We start from the raw sequence: 18,606 nt of genomic DNA on the forward strand, positions 1-18,606 counted from the left end.
ACACTGCCAAATTTTTTCACCTTAATTCAGATCTGCTCGTTTCTGTATTAGCAAAGGTTTTCTACACTGGGATCTATAATTCTGCTCAGTTATGGCCGTATAAATACTAATTGACTGTAGGGGAATTACACAGGCTTTACAGACAGTAGATAAATGCAGAATTTGGATTTTTTCCCCTCAGCTGTAAATTACTTGCGGTAATAAAGCTACCAGCAACCCCCTGTGAGTCCTGCCAGACCCTGACCCCAGAAGAATCCCTGGGACCAGCACTGGGCTTTGCAGTTCTTGGGTAACCTTATCATGCGGTCTTTCCCCCATTTTGACAGAAATAATCAAATATTTCATATTTCTCCTAGGTTGTGTATTACTCCATCCTTCAACACTGCTTGGTCTTTCTGCCCCTGGAAGTCTCTTGGCCATACTGCTTCATATAAAAGGTATTTAGGTTCCATGATGGGGAATATAAACACAAAGTTAAAAGGACTGAGGCTTTACCCTTGAAATGCAGAGGTCTCAGCAGTCGGGTTTTAGCACCTTGCCATCTCTGGAGAAAACTAGTACCTGAGGACGATGTAAAAGCTTTATCGCCTTTCATCTGTTAAAGGGCCTGTTTAAAAAAAAAAGAAGGAAAGAAAATGTGATAAGCAAACCATATTTGTGTCTGTGACAATTTCAAGGTAATACGCTTATGTAAAGCAAAAGTTATGTTTCAGCCGCGCGAAGCGGGGAACAAACACAAACCGTGAGGCCGCTGCCTGCTCAGATGCACTTCAAGAAGCACCATTAACCGAAGCCTCCTTTGCCGAGAGCTGCTTTGGGAGTCAACTTTTCCTTCACACAGAAGGGAACCAGGCAGCCTCCTCACAGAGGGCCCTCTCACCAGGCTTTGTGGGGCTTTTTTACCTGGTTTTGGTTTTTTGGGTTTTTTTTGTTTTTACTTTTCGCTGACTCACCCGCCGTTTCACCCTTCCTTTCCCGAGCTTTGCCGTGGTGAATTTTAAAAAAAAATTACCTCAAATATTTTAAAAATAATAATAAAAAAAAAAACAAACCCCAAAACCTGCGAGGAGAAGGCGCTTCCCGCCGGCCTCGCGCTGCGCGGTGGGCGGGGCGGTGGGCGGAGGGGGGGGCGGGGGGCAGAGCGCGGCGCTGCCGGCCGCCGGCGCCCCGCGCTGCCCGCTGGCTGCGTGAGGCGAGGCGAGCCCAGCCGGGCTGAAAACCTGACGGGGCGGCGGCGGCTCCGGCTCCTGCTCCTGGCAGAGGCTCCGCACCCGCGGCCGGCCGGCTGTCTCCTTCCGACATGTCCGCCCTCCTCGTCCTGGCCCTGGCGACGCTCTGGGGATTACCGCCCGTCGCCGAGGCGCTGGCAGCGGGAACCCGCGGAGGTAAGGCGCGGCGGGGCGCGGGAGACCTTGAGGCGGCGGCGGCGGCGGCGCCCGCTCAACTTTCCGCCGGCGCCCGTTGGCTTCTTCCCCCCGGGGAAGTTTTGCCGACCCTCCGCGGAGCGAACCCCACAGCAGGCGAATGGGGACGGGGGGGAGAAAGGGATGTGCCTCCCCCCTCGGCTGTGAATTACCGCTTCGCTGTAGGAAAGCAAGGCGGGCGTTAATTGCGGGGGTACAGCCCCCTCCCTGGCGTTAATTGTGGGGGTGCTGCCCTCCCTGGCAGGGGAAGTACCCGCTGCTGGCCGGTGCGGGGGAGCGGTGCCGGCCGGGGGGCTCCCCCGAGCGAGCCCCGGGGCTGGGGGCGGCGATCTACGGTGAACGCCCTCCGCTTTCCCCGGTGTTCCAAAAGTTCCTCGGCTGTAATTTTCCCAAGTTGTCCCCCACTTAATGCCCGAGCCCGTATTTAGGCAGCGGGCGGGCGCCGAGCTCGGTGCCGCCGGTGAGGGAGAAGGAGCTCCGGACCCCCTCGCCGAGGCTTCAGAAGTTGCAACTCTTTTTCTCCTCGGCACAAGTCTCTGATCGGAGCCGGTAGCGGTCTCCTCCCGCCGGAGTTCAGTCTCGGGGCTTCTCGTCGTATTTTGTGCCGTTACCAGACCTCTCTTATTTTCCCCGGAAGGTGTTTGAATTGAGTATTTTCTAAAGTGGAGGCGAAGTCCCCCTTCTGTGCCGCTCAGGTGCGGGAATGGCAGTCCGCCGCTCTGACTCAGGTTTTCTTACAGCTGTAGAGAACACTACTGAGAATAGCCTGTCGGCTTGTTTGTAGCCCCCTTAGCTTCAAAACTGCGTGGTCTCATGAATGAGACTGCACTGAACGTTGTTGTACCCAGTCTGCGAGGATTTAGCTAGATTTCAGTAGAGATATAACTCTATAAAGCATTGAATTCACACTGTTAGACAGCCGGCTCCTCTCCATCACGTACACACTACCTACTGAATTGTTTACTAACTGCTTACAACTCGTTTGGATGAGTGCAGATGCCTCTAGATAGTCAGTCTAGGGTACGGATTTCTGCTTCAGTCGAACTGCCAAACCTCTCCGGTTGCTTTCCTGCCTAGCTATCAAAATTACTTAGGTGATTCATGCTGTAAAAATGAGAAATAACTACCTATCAAAGAGAAAAGTATTGCTGCAGCATCACAAACTTGCGTGTTTAAAACACTGCATCATAAGGTACAAGGATATTGCAAAGAAACGAGGGTAGTATTCAGTATAATGGTACCTGAACAGCAAGATGGGAAAGGTTCTTAGAAAATCTTTCAGTTTTATGAAGGGTACATATGCTTTTACTTTGATACATGAAGATTCGTGGTTGTGATGGTGCTTGTTTGATGGAAAATATTTCAAGAACTTTCCATGGTATTCACAAAATGGTCAGATTACATTTCAGCAGCTGTAGTGTGCATCTGATTTTATGAATAAAAATCAAACTTCCAAACATTTTGTGGAATTGTTCTGGAAACAGATTTGTCACTCTGTCTTCCTTGATGGAGATAAGCAGGTGCCAGTTATTCATGAATATTAATTTCTGGTCTTTAAATTTTTCTTCATTTTCCCTTTGTTTTGTTTTCATAGTTACCTTGCTCTGATTTAGTCTTTCACAAAAAAAAAAAAGTGCTGTCAGTTTACATGAAAATCAATCCCATCTTAAAAGGCAACATCCTTGTAAATCATACCAGCCCAAAAAGTGGGATAAATCAAATTTACTTAGAATCAACTAACTCATCATATCGTAATGTCATGTCTTATCAAAACCGAGTGGAGTACAAATTAGGACTTAAAAGGCATTTTGTTTAAAAAATGTCAAGTGGTCTCAACCTAAAAGGGATTCGGGATGAGGCATCCAGAAAGAGAATTACATTTGCACATCAGATAAACTTTATGATACACTGCAAAAATTATTGACCATACCAAGCTGATTTTCCTTTACAGGAGGAAATTCTGAGTCACTGGAGCATGCTAAGCTTAATGTATGTGAAAGGCACTGAAATTTAGAATGCACTGAGGCTCACCATTGGTAATAAGAGAATTGGGAAAATGTCATGGGCTGTGTTAATAGCAGTGTTGTGGTAGCCATGGTAATATAAAATATTATTGAGGTGTTGTAGGGAGAGGTAGCACCTTCTATCAGATGAGTGGATAACATCAGGCAACAGACGACCCCACTGAAGTTTGAATTATCTAAACCTTTCCCTGGGTTTGAAATAGACTAGAAGAATTTTATTGTATCAGGTCTGTCCTCAGCCAGGTTACAACTCCTCTGATTTAATCTATCTATATATAAAATTGAGAAGAGAAGACGATGTGGAGAAAGGGGGCTGGAAATGAGATGGAAAAAGAGAAGAAGGGAATCCAGACAGGAGGGGAGATAGGATAAGGGAGAAGTCCTGCAGTTGAGGTTGTGCCATTTAAGCCATGATGAGGTATGATTTCCTTTTTTATGCTTCTTGGCCTCTTCTTGAGGAAGCTCATGGACCCAGTTATCCCACCTTAACCCACAGTTATCCTAGTGAAGAAGTTGCAACTGTTGCAATAAATGAATTTCAAGAGCCTGAGGAAAACCTCACTAACAGTTTAGGAAGCTGAGAAGACTACATTTGTTACCTGCTCCCCCTAAAGACATGCAAGGAACTTCACAGGTCCCATCTCCACCTCCTGAGTGCTTGAGCTGAAGGTGTTTGGTAGCTCTGGGGGGTGTATTTCCTTCCCACAGTTCTCTCCAGCCTTGCAGCTTCATGCCTGGGCTCCGACACCCCTCTTTTGTCATACTTGTTTGGTTTTTGTGGCTCTGCTGCTGTGGAACGGCATTACATGAATCCACTGTACTAATTGATGTGATTACCTAGAGGTTATCCAAATTACATAGATGCCCCAGATAAGAGCAGCTGGATTTGGATAATCTTCACAAATGTGTGGTGTTGTCAGTGAAATGTATATCCACAGTAGTATTAATAAGTGCATGGCTTGTTATTAATTGACTTGCTGTCTGTGGTGAAGCTGCTGGTTGTGTTCGGTTTTGGGGGCAAACCATTCCAGTCAGTGGCACTGAAGTGTCATCTCCCTATGGACTCTTTCACATGCAGCTTTAGTGTTTCGCATCTGTCCTTACAGTGCTGGTGTGATGAAACAGCTCATCATCAAAGTCTCACAAGAGGTACTGCTCTGAAGGTAGACTTTATACTGATTGGGAAAATGTAGACAGGGAATTTAAAATCCAGGTTCCCTGAGTGATGGCATATCACACATTCATTTTTTTCCTTTGGTAATTTTTAAGCTGTTTTAAAGAAGGAAAGACAAATTTTCATGAATATTACTCCTCTCTGGAGTCACAAACACTTCCAAAACTTCTGTCTTTATTCCACTTAGCAGGGAATTTATTGCTTTCACAGTGTCCTTTGACCATATTTAAGTGAAGGCTGGAAACAAATGACTTTGAAATGGAATTTTCAGGTTTAAGGTTCAGCTGATGTGAGTTTGGATTACTCACCCCGGCAGCAGAAACGCAAACCAGGTGAAATAAATCTGTCTCCTTGTGATGACTGCTGATGGCCTTCATTCCCTGGTAAGGTGTCACAGCAGCAGTGGGTACATCAGGAGGCTTTACAACTATCTCGTTATTAGTGGCTTAATGTTTGAAACTGGGTGTACCAAGCCCTGCTCGACTTCACCAGACTGAGCTGCAGCTTGGCCATGCATTGGAAAGGATTCTCAAAAAACCCCACAGAACTGTTTCTGTGCTGTATTACAGAGGTGTATGTTCTTATACTTAAGCTTGTTATGTCTTGAACCTAGATAATAAGTATTAGTATCTTGCATGCAAAAGAGATGCTTCCAAGGTCACAGTGACATTGTCATTTATTTATTTATTCCAAAGAACAGTATTACTTAAGAATTTACCTATGATTGGATAGGCAAAATTACAGAGGAGGGTGAAAATATATCAAGGAATTTAGGAGAGTGGTTAGAAGGATGTGTGATAAGAGGTAATTAAAAACAGAAATGGTGGGAGGTGCCCGCAAGTGCAATTTCAGTGACTGGTTTTATAGGCAATCAGTGATGTATGTATGTCCTCAGTTGAGGATGTGACTGCACACACAAAACCCTGGCACTTCTGGAGACCGAACATACTGCGTGCGTGGTTTCCTGTGAACTGACATGCATGTTCCTTCTTACCTGGATTGTTATTTTAAGTTCAGTTGTTTTGGAGAATCCCAATCCATTAGTGTAATAAAAGGAGAAGTGGTAGAAACACAAACTATTTAATAGAGTAATATGCATTTTGAAATTCAAAACTAGGTGTTAGGTGTGAAAAGACTATATGTAAACTTGATTTGTAGCAAACCTTTTACTAATTTATTCTAGAGTATCTGCTGATATTTCTGCATGTTGAAGTCTTCCAAAGACTTGCAGGAAAAGCTTTTACTTCACGTAGTGGCTTTTTTGAAGTGTTATGTGACTTCATATGTCACATATGCCTCTATGTAAATTTGAGCATACATCATACCTTTAAGTTTCATATGGACCTCAGTCTTTCTTCATTTAAAGAAAGTGGCAGAACACCCATTGACTTCAATGAAATAAGTCTGCAGCTTGGAAGTGTGTGTTCCTCTAGTGTCCTGTTACAGGTCCTTTTATCTGTTGTTTGCAGTTGAAGAAAATAGTTTTTTCTTTATTGTATTGACTCGAAAGGATGGATGTAATTTTAATTTGTGAATTTAAAATTATGACTATCTGTAGAAACGCTAGTAATTTAGCTAGTAGAACATTGTTTTTGTTACAGTAGCATATTTTGAGGCCCAGCGTGTTGTTGCTTTTTGCTAGTTTTTATGTATTAATCTGTTCTTTAATAGTCTTGTTCCTTCAAATGCAATTAAAAAATTTTGCTTAGAGAACTCATTTTAATTGCACTTACCCAAAACATTCTTAATGATGAACAGCGAAGATGAAAATATCAAACTTGACTATTTTTAGGCAACCCATGCAGACTATTGAGTCTGTATTTAGTGTGAGTTTGGGCTAAATGTAGACATTGTAGAACTAGGTCCTAAATTTGTAAGTGCAATTAGGAACTAATTGGATTTTTAAAATATAATTAATCAAATAATGACTATGCACCTTCTGTCCAACCCCCTAGTTTGTTTTTTAATTAAACAAGTTGATTTTTTGCCCTTAAACTTCATCTATTGAAAAGATGAAAATATTTGTAAATGTAGTTATATTACAGCTAGCTAGTCAGTTGTTCACCATAATGTGAAAAATTCCCAAGATGTATCAGAACTTCCTACTGCTGTAAAGCAGAATCTTCCTTTTTGGGTCATTGGTAAAGTGAAATAACCAGGACTTGTTACTGTAAAATCAGCCACCCAACCCAGCCCTGATCCCATGGCCAGGGTGCCTTTGCTTTGTGTGTGCGAGGATGCTTCAGAGCCTCTGTGAGCTGGGGAAGGGGCTGTTTCCCAGGGGTGCCGGGCTGTGTGCGAACAGGATTGGACCTCAGTAATGGAATTCCAATAAAACTCAGTCAGTGCCTTTTAATTAGATTTAATGGCAAGTGGGAAGGATCATTAGAGAGACAAACATGTGCTTTTGCCAGTAATATGTTCACTATATTATTAATCTGATTTAATTTCTAAGATCCTCATAGCAGAAAAAAGATCTATCTACATACCTGGAAAGTGTTATATGGGTCTATTATATGTTGTTATTATATATGTCATTGCTTCCCAAGCAGGATGTAAATATAAAATTGGAATTGGGCTGTATGTATGGTGCTTATGAACCCTAACGATCTGAGGGTAGAATTGGCTTCTAGAAAGAAGGTTGTATGTCTCTTTAGCATCCACATTTTTATTGACCTTTTTGTAGTAAATAGCAATTGTGTATTAATAACAAAACACCGCAATATGTAGAGTGTACTACTAAGTAATAGGGCTTTTTAAAGATGATGTAATGCCAGTCTGGAAGTGAGGTACCCTTTGAGATTTTTTATTTCTATTCAGTTAGAAATGCAGTGTAATTCTCTGAGGTGGAAAAACAGAGATTACAGTATTACGTGTTCTAGATACGGTATGCTGAATCCTGAAATGCGCTTTCAACACCCGCCGGGTATTCCCAAACATCTTATGTGCTGCTTCCCACTGAAGGATGTGGCCTTCCAGGGAGCCAAACTGTTGAAACTGAGCGTCACTTCAGAAATAAGAATGTACCTATTTTCTTTTCTTGATAATATCATTTTGGATTATCTATTGCCTGATTTTTAGGAGGACATCCCTTGGTAACTTTTGTGTGTTGCATTATTGAATGACTCGTGCTTCAAGTGTATTGGATAAGTACTGTAAGATAAATGTTCAGCTTTGAGAATAAGAAGAATATGTATAATTCCTCAAGGTTTTCACCACCATGGAGCTCTTTTTTAATAGCAGTTTATAAGCTTCACTATTGTTTTTCCTCGAAGGAACAAAGAAAACTTGGAGAATGAAAAGGTGCAGTTTTCTTTTTCAATGATATGTTGGAGGGGGAATAGACCATGTGCAAGACAAATGCTGATGCAATGCTTTGCAGATGCAGTATTTTTCATGTGAGGTGTTCTGTCAAGGAGAAAGACTGTTCTGTTAACGTGTACACACACTCCCACAGAACAAAAAGATACCCGTCCATCTTTTATATCATGTTTTATGATTTTAATTTAACTACCTGCAAACTAGCAAAAATACTCTTGTCAACAATTTTTAAAATACAATTCTGATATTGTCTAATAGTTTGTGCTGCTACTTGTACTATTCTCAGAGACTGTGATACGGTGGAGAGCACTTGGGTTTTCACCTGTAGATCCCTTAACATGCAGACAAGTATTTTTCCTCAAACGTAGCTCTTCTGAATAATTCAAAGGCACTAGAAGTACCACGGTGCTGGTGTTTCTGATACATCTTTGTTCAGATGTACCTTTTTGGAAAAAATGCTGTAGTGTTGTGTAGTCATAAAAATACAAATTTTAAAAAGTTACACTAATGCAAGAAGATCATGAAAAATCACAGTAATTTTCTACATGATAGATAGGTTTCCCCAAAACACCTGCCTCTTTTTGCTTGCAAATACTGTGAAGATAAAAGAGGAGAGAGCGAAGTAAGATCATAGCTAGTTGGATGCTCTTTTGCATATGCAAACACACACTGATTTACCCAAAGTGTATTGGTATTTGTGTAAAACTGTGTGCTTATGAAATGAAAGTATGTCATTCACCAATGAAACTCTTTCTTCTCTGGAGAATAAGAGTTTTTATTTATGTTTGTGTGCTAACAAATAGATTACAGACCTGACTCTACACCATTGAAGTCAGTGGATTCTTTGTTTTGTCCTTGGTGTTTATATATGGTCAGGCTGCATAAGTGTAAGGGAACTTTGGACCACTTTATTAAAATGAAGTCTTGATTAGAAGACAGTTATAGTCTGCATTGTCCTATGGCTTTTATGCAGGAAATACATATTTCTTGCAATATTTTTATTCCAGGCTTTGATTCAGTTTTGCCTGAGTTCCTTATGTGGAACCCAGTTTTATATTTCCCACATCTAATTTTAAAATATATGGATCCAAGTCTTGATTGCTTTCCATTTCTCAGTTTGTAATATTCCTCTAGAAGATGACTTATTACATGAATTGTTTATTTTTAATAAATGATAAACTGATAATTTCTCATTTTAACAAATAATTTTTTGTGAAGAGACCACTCTCTCACGAGGCCAGAAAATTTCCAGACAGCTCCATATGGTAAGATGTGTATAGTCTACTACTTGCAAGTCACTACGTTAGTTTAACCTAGGTCTGTGGAATACACATGAAGCTGCTAGTTTTCTGTGTAAAGTGCTGCACTCTTCATCATGGGAAATTTGTCTTGCTTTTGATGATGTGGAAGGAATGTGAAGGTGGTACCTTCTCATGCAGCACGTTGCTTCCCTGTGACTCTTTGCAGACTTATCCAGGGATAAGCACACTTGATTTTCTTTTGAGAGCTACCTTAAAATAGCTATTTTCCCAGTAGTATTTCATAAAGCATAGCTAGGGATTGGTCAACCCTGTGTGTTCTCCAGTTCTGATACTCATGTACTGTCTGGAGGGAAACTGACCTGACTTCCAAGTTGATCAGAAACACTTGGTTTAAAATATGGTTATTTTGTGTAACTGTATTGAAGTTGGTTTTTGAGGGATGTTTGCAGGCAGTAGGAGTTAAGGACTGGAAGCAAGGGAAGAAGGCTGCAAAACTGAATTCATTCCTCTTGGGTCCCACATTCTAAGCTAAATGGTTTATTCTTATATTCAGATTACAAAAAGAACAGTGAATAGTGAATGGTTTCTTCATAGTATTGTCGTCTTATAGTTGTCTTAGGCAAAACACTTGAGGCTGCAATATTAAATCATATACGAGGGAGATGAAGCAAGTGGAGACTACAAAAGTGTGAAAACTAAAGCACTGTCCCATGCCTACAGCTTGTCGGGTGGAACTGCTTTTATGCCTTTGATAGAAACAAAGCCAGGCTATGTTGGAGCAAGAAGGTATTTTGCAGGCAGCGTCTTGGAGGCTAACCTGAGCTGCAGCAGTTAACCGTGTAGGGCTGCTATAAACCACTTCTGTGAGAATGTATTGCCCATATATACATGTGTATATAAAACCTTGGGTATATAGGGAGAGCCATGAAAGGTACTCTTGCTAAGTACAGCAAAGCCAGGAGTACCAGGTTTCTTTTTGAGCAGGCAAAATCTTATGCCCTGACCCAAGTGGCCCATTATCACATTTCTTCAAATTAGAGCAAGCTATTCAGGTCAGCGTGTATGTACAGACCCATCTGAATGATTCCTCGGCTTGCGCTTGCTGTGTTACATTTCTTTCTCTGAGTTTCAAATGGCTGTGACTTGAACAGAGTTGACAGTACACAATATTACCCATTTACTCTGTAGATTATACTCCTCTGGAGAATTGGTGTCAGCTAATCTGCCACTTCTACGTTTTTAGAGACCTGCGAACTGCATCTCCAGTAATATTGCAGGAGAGTGTCAGATCTAGGTTTCTGTAATTTTGTTATTTCTCCCAGATTTCTAGGCATGTACTTCCAGGTCTCCAGCCTTTGTCACTTACTTCGTCTTGTGAATAGTTTCCTTTCAGTGTAGAAATTCTGTCTGTCAATACTCAATTTTGGGCACTTTTAGTGCGGTAAGAAGTTTGAAGCAGATGGTTGTCAACAGATGATGACAAAATTCAGAAATACTGCTCCAATACAAACTGTGAGGCTCAGTATTTAAAGTACATTCAAGCGTATAAAACCTGCTTATATTTCTAATGTCGTTACTACCTTTGCTGTGGAATATTCTTGGTACAATTCATCCATTTCTGTGATAACAAATGGTTTCTTTTACTAAAAACAGCAGAACTCCCTTAACCAATTAGCGGTATTCAGTAATGAGTAAAACACTATGAACCCTGTTATGATTTTATGTCAGTTAGAATCATTAAATGTTCCTCAATGAAACCGCACTGATTTACATTAATTGGTGGCCTGTCTACTCACAATAGTGTCACACTGCGTCAAAAGTGCCTTGCAAGAAGTTGTAATACAACTGAACTAGCAGTGGTTGCCTGTGATTGCCGTTCTGTTGTTGACTGGTGAAAAACTTAAAAATGCAGGAGAACTTAATACATGGCTGTGAATCTTTGGAGCATAACTGAGACCTTTTGTATAAAATAAGTGCTGAAGAGCTAGTAGGTACGGCACAACTTAGATTCTGCATTGCGTTTGCAAATCCAACAACTCACAATAATTTAAGCGCATTATAAAAGGCTGTTTATGTGTCTATGAAAAGCATGATGCAAATATGCAAATTTAAGAGTGTCTTCTGCAAGTTTATATATCTTAATGAAAAGTGTCAGAGTGTAATAGATCAACAATCTGCTTAGCCCCACAGTAGACATTTTTTTCCAAAGATAGGACAGCATGTCCTTGGTGGTCCTAGGAGTAAATTAACGCTGTGGAGAGCTTTCTCTTGAAGCCAGCTAATGACTCTGTCTCTGATTTTGAGGAGGAAATACCTGTCTGATGGGGATGGTCATATTGAAGTGGTCACCACTGCCTGATCATCCATACCCATAAGTAATTTCTCTTTACTAGTTTTAAAAAATCCCTGTATGTTCCATTCCATTTGCTATCCTGTTTTATGTTGAGTGGAAAAGTTGCCCCACCTAAGTGGAAGTCTTAGAATATTCGTATTTCACGTGACACTTCAAAAGCGTATGCTAGCCGTGATCTTTGTGTTCCTACTGTGGGCAAGCGGAGTGGTAATTCTACTTGTTCCCTCCTGATTTCACATTGGCACCTCGAGTAGGATATCTCATTGTGTTTTCTATCAAATTTACAAAATCTCATGCCTGGGAAAATCTCTTACAACTTCAGGTGACCAGGTGCTGCAGAGCTTATCAGAGAGAAACAGCTTTTGACAATACAGGCACCTGTTGAATGCTGCTTTTATTTGGGATTGCAGCCTCAGGGAAACAAACAGACTAGAAGTGGATAATGGAAACAAAGAGAGGCAAGGAAGGTTACTGGTTAAATTACAGGATTATTTTATTTGGTAGGGAGCAAGAAAGGCCATGTCCAGTACAAAAAAACCGCAACAGCTTCCACAGTGCTTCTGAACCAAAAAGAGCTTGTATTTCTGATTAGGTGAGGAGAGTCACAGCAACATTTGGCATGTGCAAGTATTGTCTTTTATAAGCCATGGGGAAATCAAGCTTTCTTCTTTCTTTCCTGAAAATACAGGAGCCTCCTTGAAGCACTTGCTTTTGGGAATGGATGTGTTAGTGAAGAATTCATGGATGATCTGGATCTAATTTTTATAGAAATGAATGGTAACACACTGTGGGACTTCAGGTCTGCATGTGTGTATTTTACATTCACCTGCCATTATTCTGCACTTTGAGTTGTTTGTTTGGTTGTTTTTTTGCAACTGATAAGTAACTGAAGGTTTAAAGCAGCTCTTCCCAATAGAAATTGCTACTGTTGTAAAGAAAAAAAAAAAGTGTCAGCAGTAGTGCAGTGATGTTTTAATAACACAAAGTAATCCCCTCATACTTCAGTAATAAAGTTGCATGGGTTACAGTTAGCTTTCTTGTCAGCATTTTTCTATTGACATCTTTCTGTCAAAAAGATGAAGAGAAGACTAAAACTTAAGTCTGTTTTCTCTTATGTTAAATGTATTCTGCAAAGCTTTTGTGAAATACAAAGCATATGGACTTTGCAGATAGTGTTTGCATTTGGGACTTGTGGGGAAATTTATGTGAACTTTATGCTGTGGAAATCATTGCCCTTTAAAGCAACTGGTTATATTAAAAATAAGCACATCCTTCAAAACTGTATTTTGTAGAGTAGTCTAATCTTTACAGCTCTTGTTTTTTTTTTAGGAGCAGGAGTGTATAATTATTGGTATAAACTGAGTTGTCAAAATTGGCTACTTAGAATGCATAGATAGACCTACTGTTTTTCCTGAGAAATTTGTGACTGTTTAAAACCAACAGACAAAAACTAAACCTTGGCAAACTAAGCCAGAGTACTTTGCATTTGTGGGCTCAAACTGTCTAATAACATAGTCCAAAGACTCATTAATATTGATCTTCTTAATTCTCTCAATAACCTGAACATTGTTTCTAATTACTGGAGGAATAAAAAGCAGACTAATATGTTCTTAGATGTCAAAGTCTGATGGACCACAAAACATCCAAAAGGATATCCTTCAAAAGCAGTAAGTAGGAGGTATGCGTATGAATTTCATTAGTTGGTAACAATATGCGTACCCATACTTGGGGGAAAACCACCACTTAATATGTACTTTCTGCTGGACCCGTGGGGCTCATATACTTCCCAAGGTTAGACCTTCTGCCTCCCCTTTGTAGGCTTTTCTGCAGAAGGGGCTGGGGCAAGCTTTTGCAAAACTGTTAAGTTAAATATAGTTTTTAAAGGAAAGTACCTGAACAGATGAGAGTAGGTAAAGCACTGTAGGGAAGATTGGAGTTGGGTTCAGCTGTGCCTGTGCTGGTGGTGGAGCTGGGTTACTCATGGGCATGTTCTTCAAGTTTATAGTGTGATTGAGGCAGACATCAGGAACGGGGCTAGTCTGTTGAGCCAAGATAAGTCTGCGTTTAAATGCCTGCTCCTTATGAAAAAAAATGAAGCATGGCAATACAGCTGTTGGGGCTAAAGTTGCTCTTCTTTCCACACTCTCATTGGGTGTGTGATGCTAAAGCTTGACACCGCTTTTAAATTTCAGTGGCAGAGATTTGGAGAGGACTGGCTAGTAATAGAAAGGGGAGGAGAAACTGTGTCCAGAAAAGGCAAAAGTGTTGCTGAAGAAGGAAAACCCAAGGGATTTCCTTCCCTGAGCGAATGTTTGCAGCTGGTCTCTGCCCCGTATGGAGGAAGAAAAGGAAAGGCTCCATCAATCTCCCTCTTATTAAATTGGCATAGCTAATATATTCTGCTAAAATGTGTTCATCATGCTGTTTAAAACAGCCAGGTTAGATATCTACTGACAATAAATGAAGATTGATTGTTGTTGATGTCGTTGGGACACCTAATACGGGTTTGGAGTACTAACTGGAATTTGTGGAAGAGGGGAAAAAAAGTGTCCCAGTGCCATTTAATTAACTATCTGGCCAATATTTCTTCCTTTTTATTGAAAAATCTGTAAGTTGCAACTGGCTTCAAGCTCACTCTTGTACAACTCTGCCAATAGTTAGCAAATAAACGCTTGCAAAAGTACAGAAAGGCTTGTACAGCTCCACGTTTACCAGATAAAATCATACCTTGAACTGCAGAGATGGTTTGTTGTAACAAACCAGAATATAATAATTGCATTTTGTAATGAAAAGAAACTGATTAGAAGACAATTAGTATTTTATTTTATAAGCATAGCAAGTCTATCTCTTGCTAAATGTGTCTGTGTGGGATAATTAAGAGATCAGTGCAAATATGAGTAGTGCTTTTTTTTAACTGGTAGCAAGTCACACTGTACAGACACTTTTGTTACTTATTCTCTGTATTATATTGTTATTCTAAGTGACACCATAAACTGTTATCAAAATACAGGAGCTGCAAGTCTTAAAAATTCTACAACAGTTTGAATCAAGCTTGTGGATTAGTGCCTTACAAGATTTAATGAAAAAACAAAATAAAATACAGTGTGTATTGTCTTTTTGGAGACCTGATTTAGATAAAGTCTCATATAATTTGTCCAAGCAATTTTGAGCAAGAGAGAACAGTATGAATTGTGAGTCCTAACTCTCTCTCTGGGATGCCCTAGAAGTTTAAACTGGAAGTTTCTGTGCTTTGCTGGTAGTGGTGCCTCTCCCGGCTTCCCTTGGGAGTGCTGCCGTGTGGGCTCCCGGGCTGCTGCAGCTCCCTGACCCTTGTGGAGGTTGCACCCGCTGTCTGGGGAACTGCTAACACAAAACAAAAATTCTGTATTTGTCACTCAAGGTCAAAGCACTGGTGTCAATTTTAGCTTAAAATGCCGCAGACCGCATTTTATGGGCACAGAATGTGTAAAGCTCACCTTTTCTCTAAGATCTACCAAAGGAGAAAAAAGTCTAAAGATGCCTGGTGACACATTAATGCCATGTCAAGCAGCTATTTTTTTGGGACATGGAGACCAAATTTGGAATAGTTCAAAAGAAACCTAAAAGAAATCTAAAACTACTGAATTAACTTCACATCTCTAGCAGCCGCCGGAGCTCTTGCAGTCCCTCTGGTCAGGCTTCCAGCGGTAGCTCTTGGGTTGAAAGGTTAACGACTCATTTACTAAGCGGTGCAGTTTCTTTCATTTTTCATTTACAATTATCTCTACTCCTTTAAAAACTGAAAGGCCCTTCCAAAATGCATTGTACTTAAGCGTTATTGCTGTCAATTAAACTTATTAAATCATAGATCTTTAAAAGTGAAATCCAAATATGCATTAATATATTCAGTCGCTGCATAGCCACTCTGTTATAGAAGTGCCAAGTATCGTATCGAGGCAGACATTGGCAGATGTTTCTTTTGAAGGATTGAAATGTTCATTTGAATGTCCATTTTGGGGGAAAGATGGACACAGAAGGATGAGCCTTGAGGATGGCAGAGTAGGGGAGCCGAGCAGATCCAGCTGCAGTGGTGGTTGTGGGTTGTGAGTTGCTTAGGGTGAGCAGATGAGATGGTGATGCCTTATATGTAGGGGTAATAAAAGATAAGAAAAGAAGGTCCACGTCTTGAGCCCTGGTTAGAAGGGTGTTGAGGAGGAAAGAGGAATCACCAATAATTTGCAAATTGTACGCCTACAAGACTGAAGTACTCATGGTGGTTTGACGGAATGGAAGATGACGAGGGCAAAAGCCAAATTTTTAGCAGCCGTTTGATACAGTATTCATGTTCATGCTCCTTTGTGAATTCCTTAAATTAGCAATTTCACTTTTCTGCAAGTCTACTGTACTTTGACTCTTAACTGAATTAAGTCCCATTATAAATGACATCTTTCCAACAGTCGGAATACAGCTTAGCGCTCCCAAGAGGGGTGCTTTAATGAGGTTGTTGCTATGACAGCTCAGCTTCAGGCGGCACACGTGCCACTTCGAAATACCCTCTCTACCCTCAAATATTACAGCACCTTCTGCGAGCAGATTTTAAACTTCCCTTTCAGTGGAATTTATGACCAGCACTTTATATTTCTATTCTCCCAATAACACAGCTGAGGTTTTGATAGTCCGGGCTGTTTATTTCTGCTTTTATTTCTGAAATTTTAATAGCAATGCATGGTTTGACAAGTTAAAGAAACAGTAAGGTGTTAACTCTATGCCGATTTCAAAGGATGCTCTATGGACTAAGTCAACAGATTTACAGAAAGAACAGGCACATACACTACAGTGTTTACAGTGGAAATGTGCAGGACCTGTTTGTCTTAAATTTGTGTCAGAACTTCTCAGTGGACGGAAAATGTTTATTATATACTGGTAGGAATACAAGCATTCCCATTACAATGCAGCTGTGTAGGTGCATGCAACAGTTTGCCTCTTCAGAGGAGCTGGTTGTGATCCACAGCTGAGCTGCCTATAATGTCTCTATCTCATAGATGTTAAATCAGTTAAATTTTTCAGAGAGACTTTTGGTGTGTGAGAGGCGTTAACCAAATGGTACATGCCACTGTGGGTGCTGTGTCTGCTGCCCCCGGTGCAGAAGGTGTCAGCCATGGGGCTGCCTGGGCAGGCACTGAGGTCGTGTTTGCTTTACTGCTGCTGCCTGCCCAAGTCATGTAGGCTCCCCGGGTAGGAGAGAAAGAAGCCAGTCCTCTCAGAAACCAATTTACCCCATCCCTACCTTTTTCCGCTGGCTTTATTCTTGTCCAGTACCAACTTCTGCACAGGTTAAATGTGGGTGAGGTAGTTCCAAGCCCAAGGCTTTGAACCTCAATGTGGTCCAGAATAACATTGATACTAGTATCTTTTCTTTTTTTTTTTTTTAAAAAAAAAAAAACAACAAACCCCCACCACTACTTAACAATGTTTTTCCATCAAAATGTTGGGCCAGTCTTTAGGAAGGATGGTGGCAGAGTCAGCAGTCAGTATTGTGAATGCGTCTCTGTTGTTGCTTTCCTATGAAATAGCGAAATGTCATGTTTAAACTCAAATGAGCAGCTCTAAAATGTATTTCTGCAGCCTCAGTGTTTTCCAGTTGCTTTGTAGACATGGGTAGCTTCATTGTTCAGTCTCCTCTTCCTTCTAAGCTTTGAACGTGAGTTTTTAAATGTATGACTTTGACGTACAGAAAGGAGCCATACTCAAATCTGACATGACCTATATAAATATTGCCTTAAAGATTGGCCTGGATGAAAAGTCTTGTTCCCTTCCAGTAAGTGTTCAGTTTGCTTGTCTGCTTAGCTGTGAATTGTTACAGTTGCTTCTCATCTGACATATGCCTCTACCTACCAGTGGGTGCTCTGCAACCTCACTACTTGTTGGAAACAAACTTCTTTATCACCACTCATCTCAGTGAAATTAAACCCAGGGAGATGCTCAGGAGCTCTGTATTCAACCCCAGGAAGCTTTGCCTTTTTGAAGTTAATTGGCTTAAAAGATTTTTTTTTTTTGTTTGCTGCTGCTGCTTTAGAAACAGTGCACTGTAAAGATCTGGATTTTTTTTTTTGAGTATTTTATCGTAAGCTAAAATCCCTTGATACTAAAGAGTAAAAAGGCTAGCTATATAAATCAATGCTTCATTGTATTTATTATGCTATTTACCAGGCCTCCAAGTATACTAAATTTTTATAAATGCAAAATCATTCGGCTGTATCCAAATTGGTTCAAAAGATGCTGATGAGAACATTTAAGGTTTTTGCAGGTTCTGATAATACTGTTTGCCATAACTGTGCTTGTCCCAGTTTCTTTCTACAAGTGAACTGAAAGTGCAATTTCTGTGTAATTTTAATGACCGGTAAATAGGTTCAAATATTCCACACATTATATTTTTTTCCTATTCTCTGTTTGGCTTGCGGTCCTGGTTCCATTAGTGCCATTTATTCCCTGATCATAATTTTGTCCTCTTTGGAAAGAAGGTGAGATGGAGATTAGCAGGTGTCCCCCCAAAAAAAACACCAAAAAACAAAAACACAGCAGGAAAAGCAAACCCAGCACCCAGGATGCATTGACAAAAGGAGACCAGATGCAGAGGGAAAGGCACATGGTACGGATTCTGGCTTCTCCCTGCAAAGATTGCTACAAGAACAGAAAACACGCTGTGATTTATTCTCGTGGCAAAAAAAACTGCAAATGGAACAAGAAGTACAGAAATCTCAATATGTTGTTGCTAATACAATTTACATTTAGAACAGTGTGTCCTCCTTCGCCATTATGCTCTGTTTAAACATAGCTAAATTAAACTAGTCTATAGGCAGAGCTTCTTGAACTGCAGTGAGAACTTTAGCTAAATGAACATCTAACACTTAATTTAATGGTAATTATACAGCTTCTCAAAAAATTTTTTCCTATGTATTATATTTGTTCAGTAGTTAACTCCATGTATAATAATATTAAATTATTATGCTGTCTCTCAAAGTTGTAAATCGTATCATTTTTACACAGACCAGAAAATGACTTGCACTTA

The 18,606-nt window shown here is 40.5% G+C and overlaps 1 protein-coding gene across 1 annotated transcript in view; it reads left to right on the forward strand.

The window, feature by feature from the left end:
* The first annotated feature begins 1,300 nt into the window (after positions 1-1,300).
* LRP1B (LDL receptor related protein 1B) overlaps positions 1,301-18,606 on the forward strand; it is a 749,025-nt gene continuing 731,719 nt past the window's right edge. The window contains exon 1 of the mRNA XM_054208041.1: positions 1,301-1,385. Within this exon, the coding sequence (XP_054064016.1) occupies positions 1,301-1,385 (85 nt within the window). The remainder of the gene's footprint in view (positions 1,386-18,606) is intronic.

This window comes from Rissa tridactyla, chromosome 7 (assembly GCF_028500815.1).
Source record: "Rissa tridactyla isolate bRisTri1 chromosome 7, bRisTri1.patW.cur.20221130, whole genome shotgun sequence".
In the NCBI taxonomy this organism is placed as follows: Eukaryota; Metazoa; Chordata; class Aves; order Charadriiformes; family Laridae; genus Rissa; species Rissa tridactyla.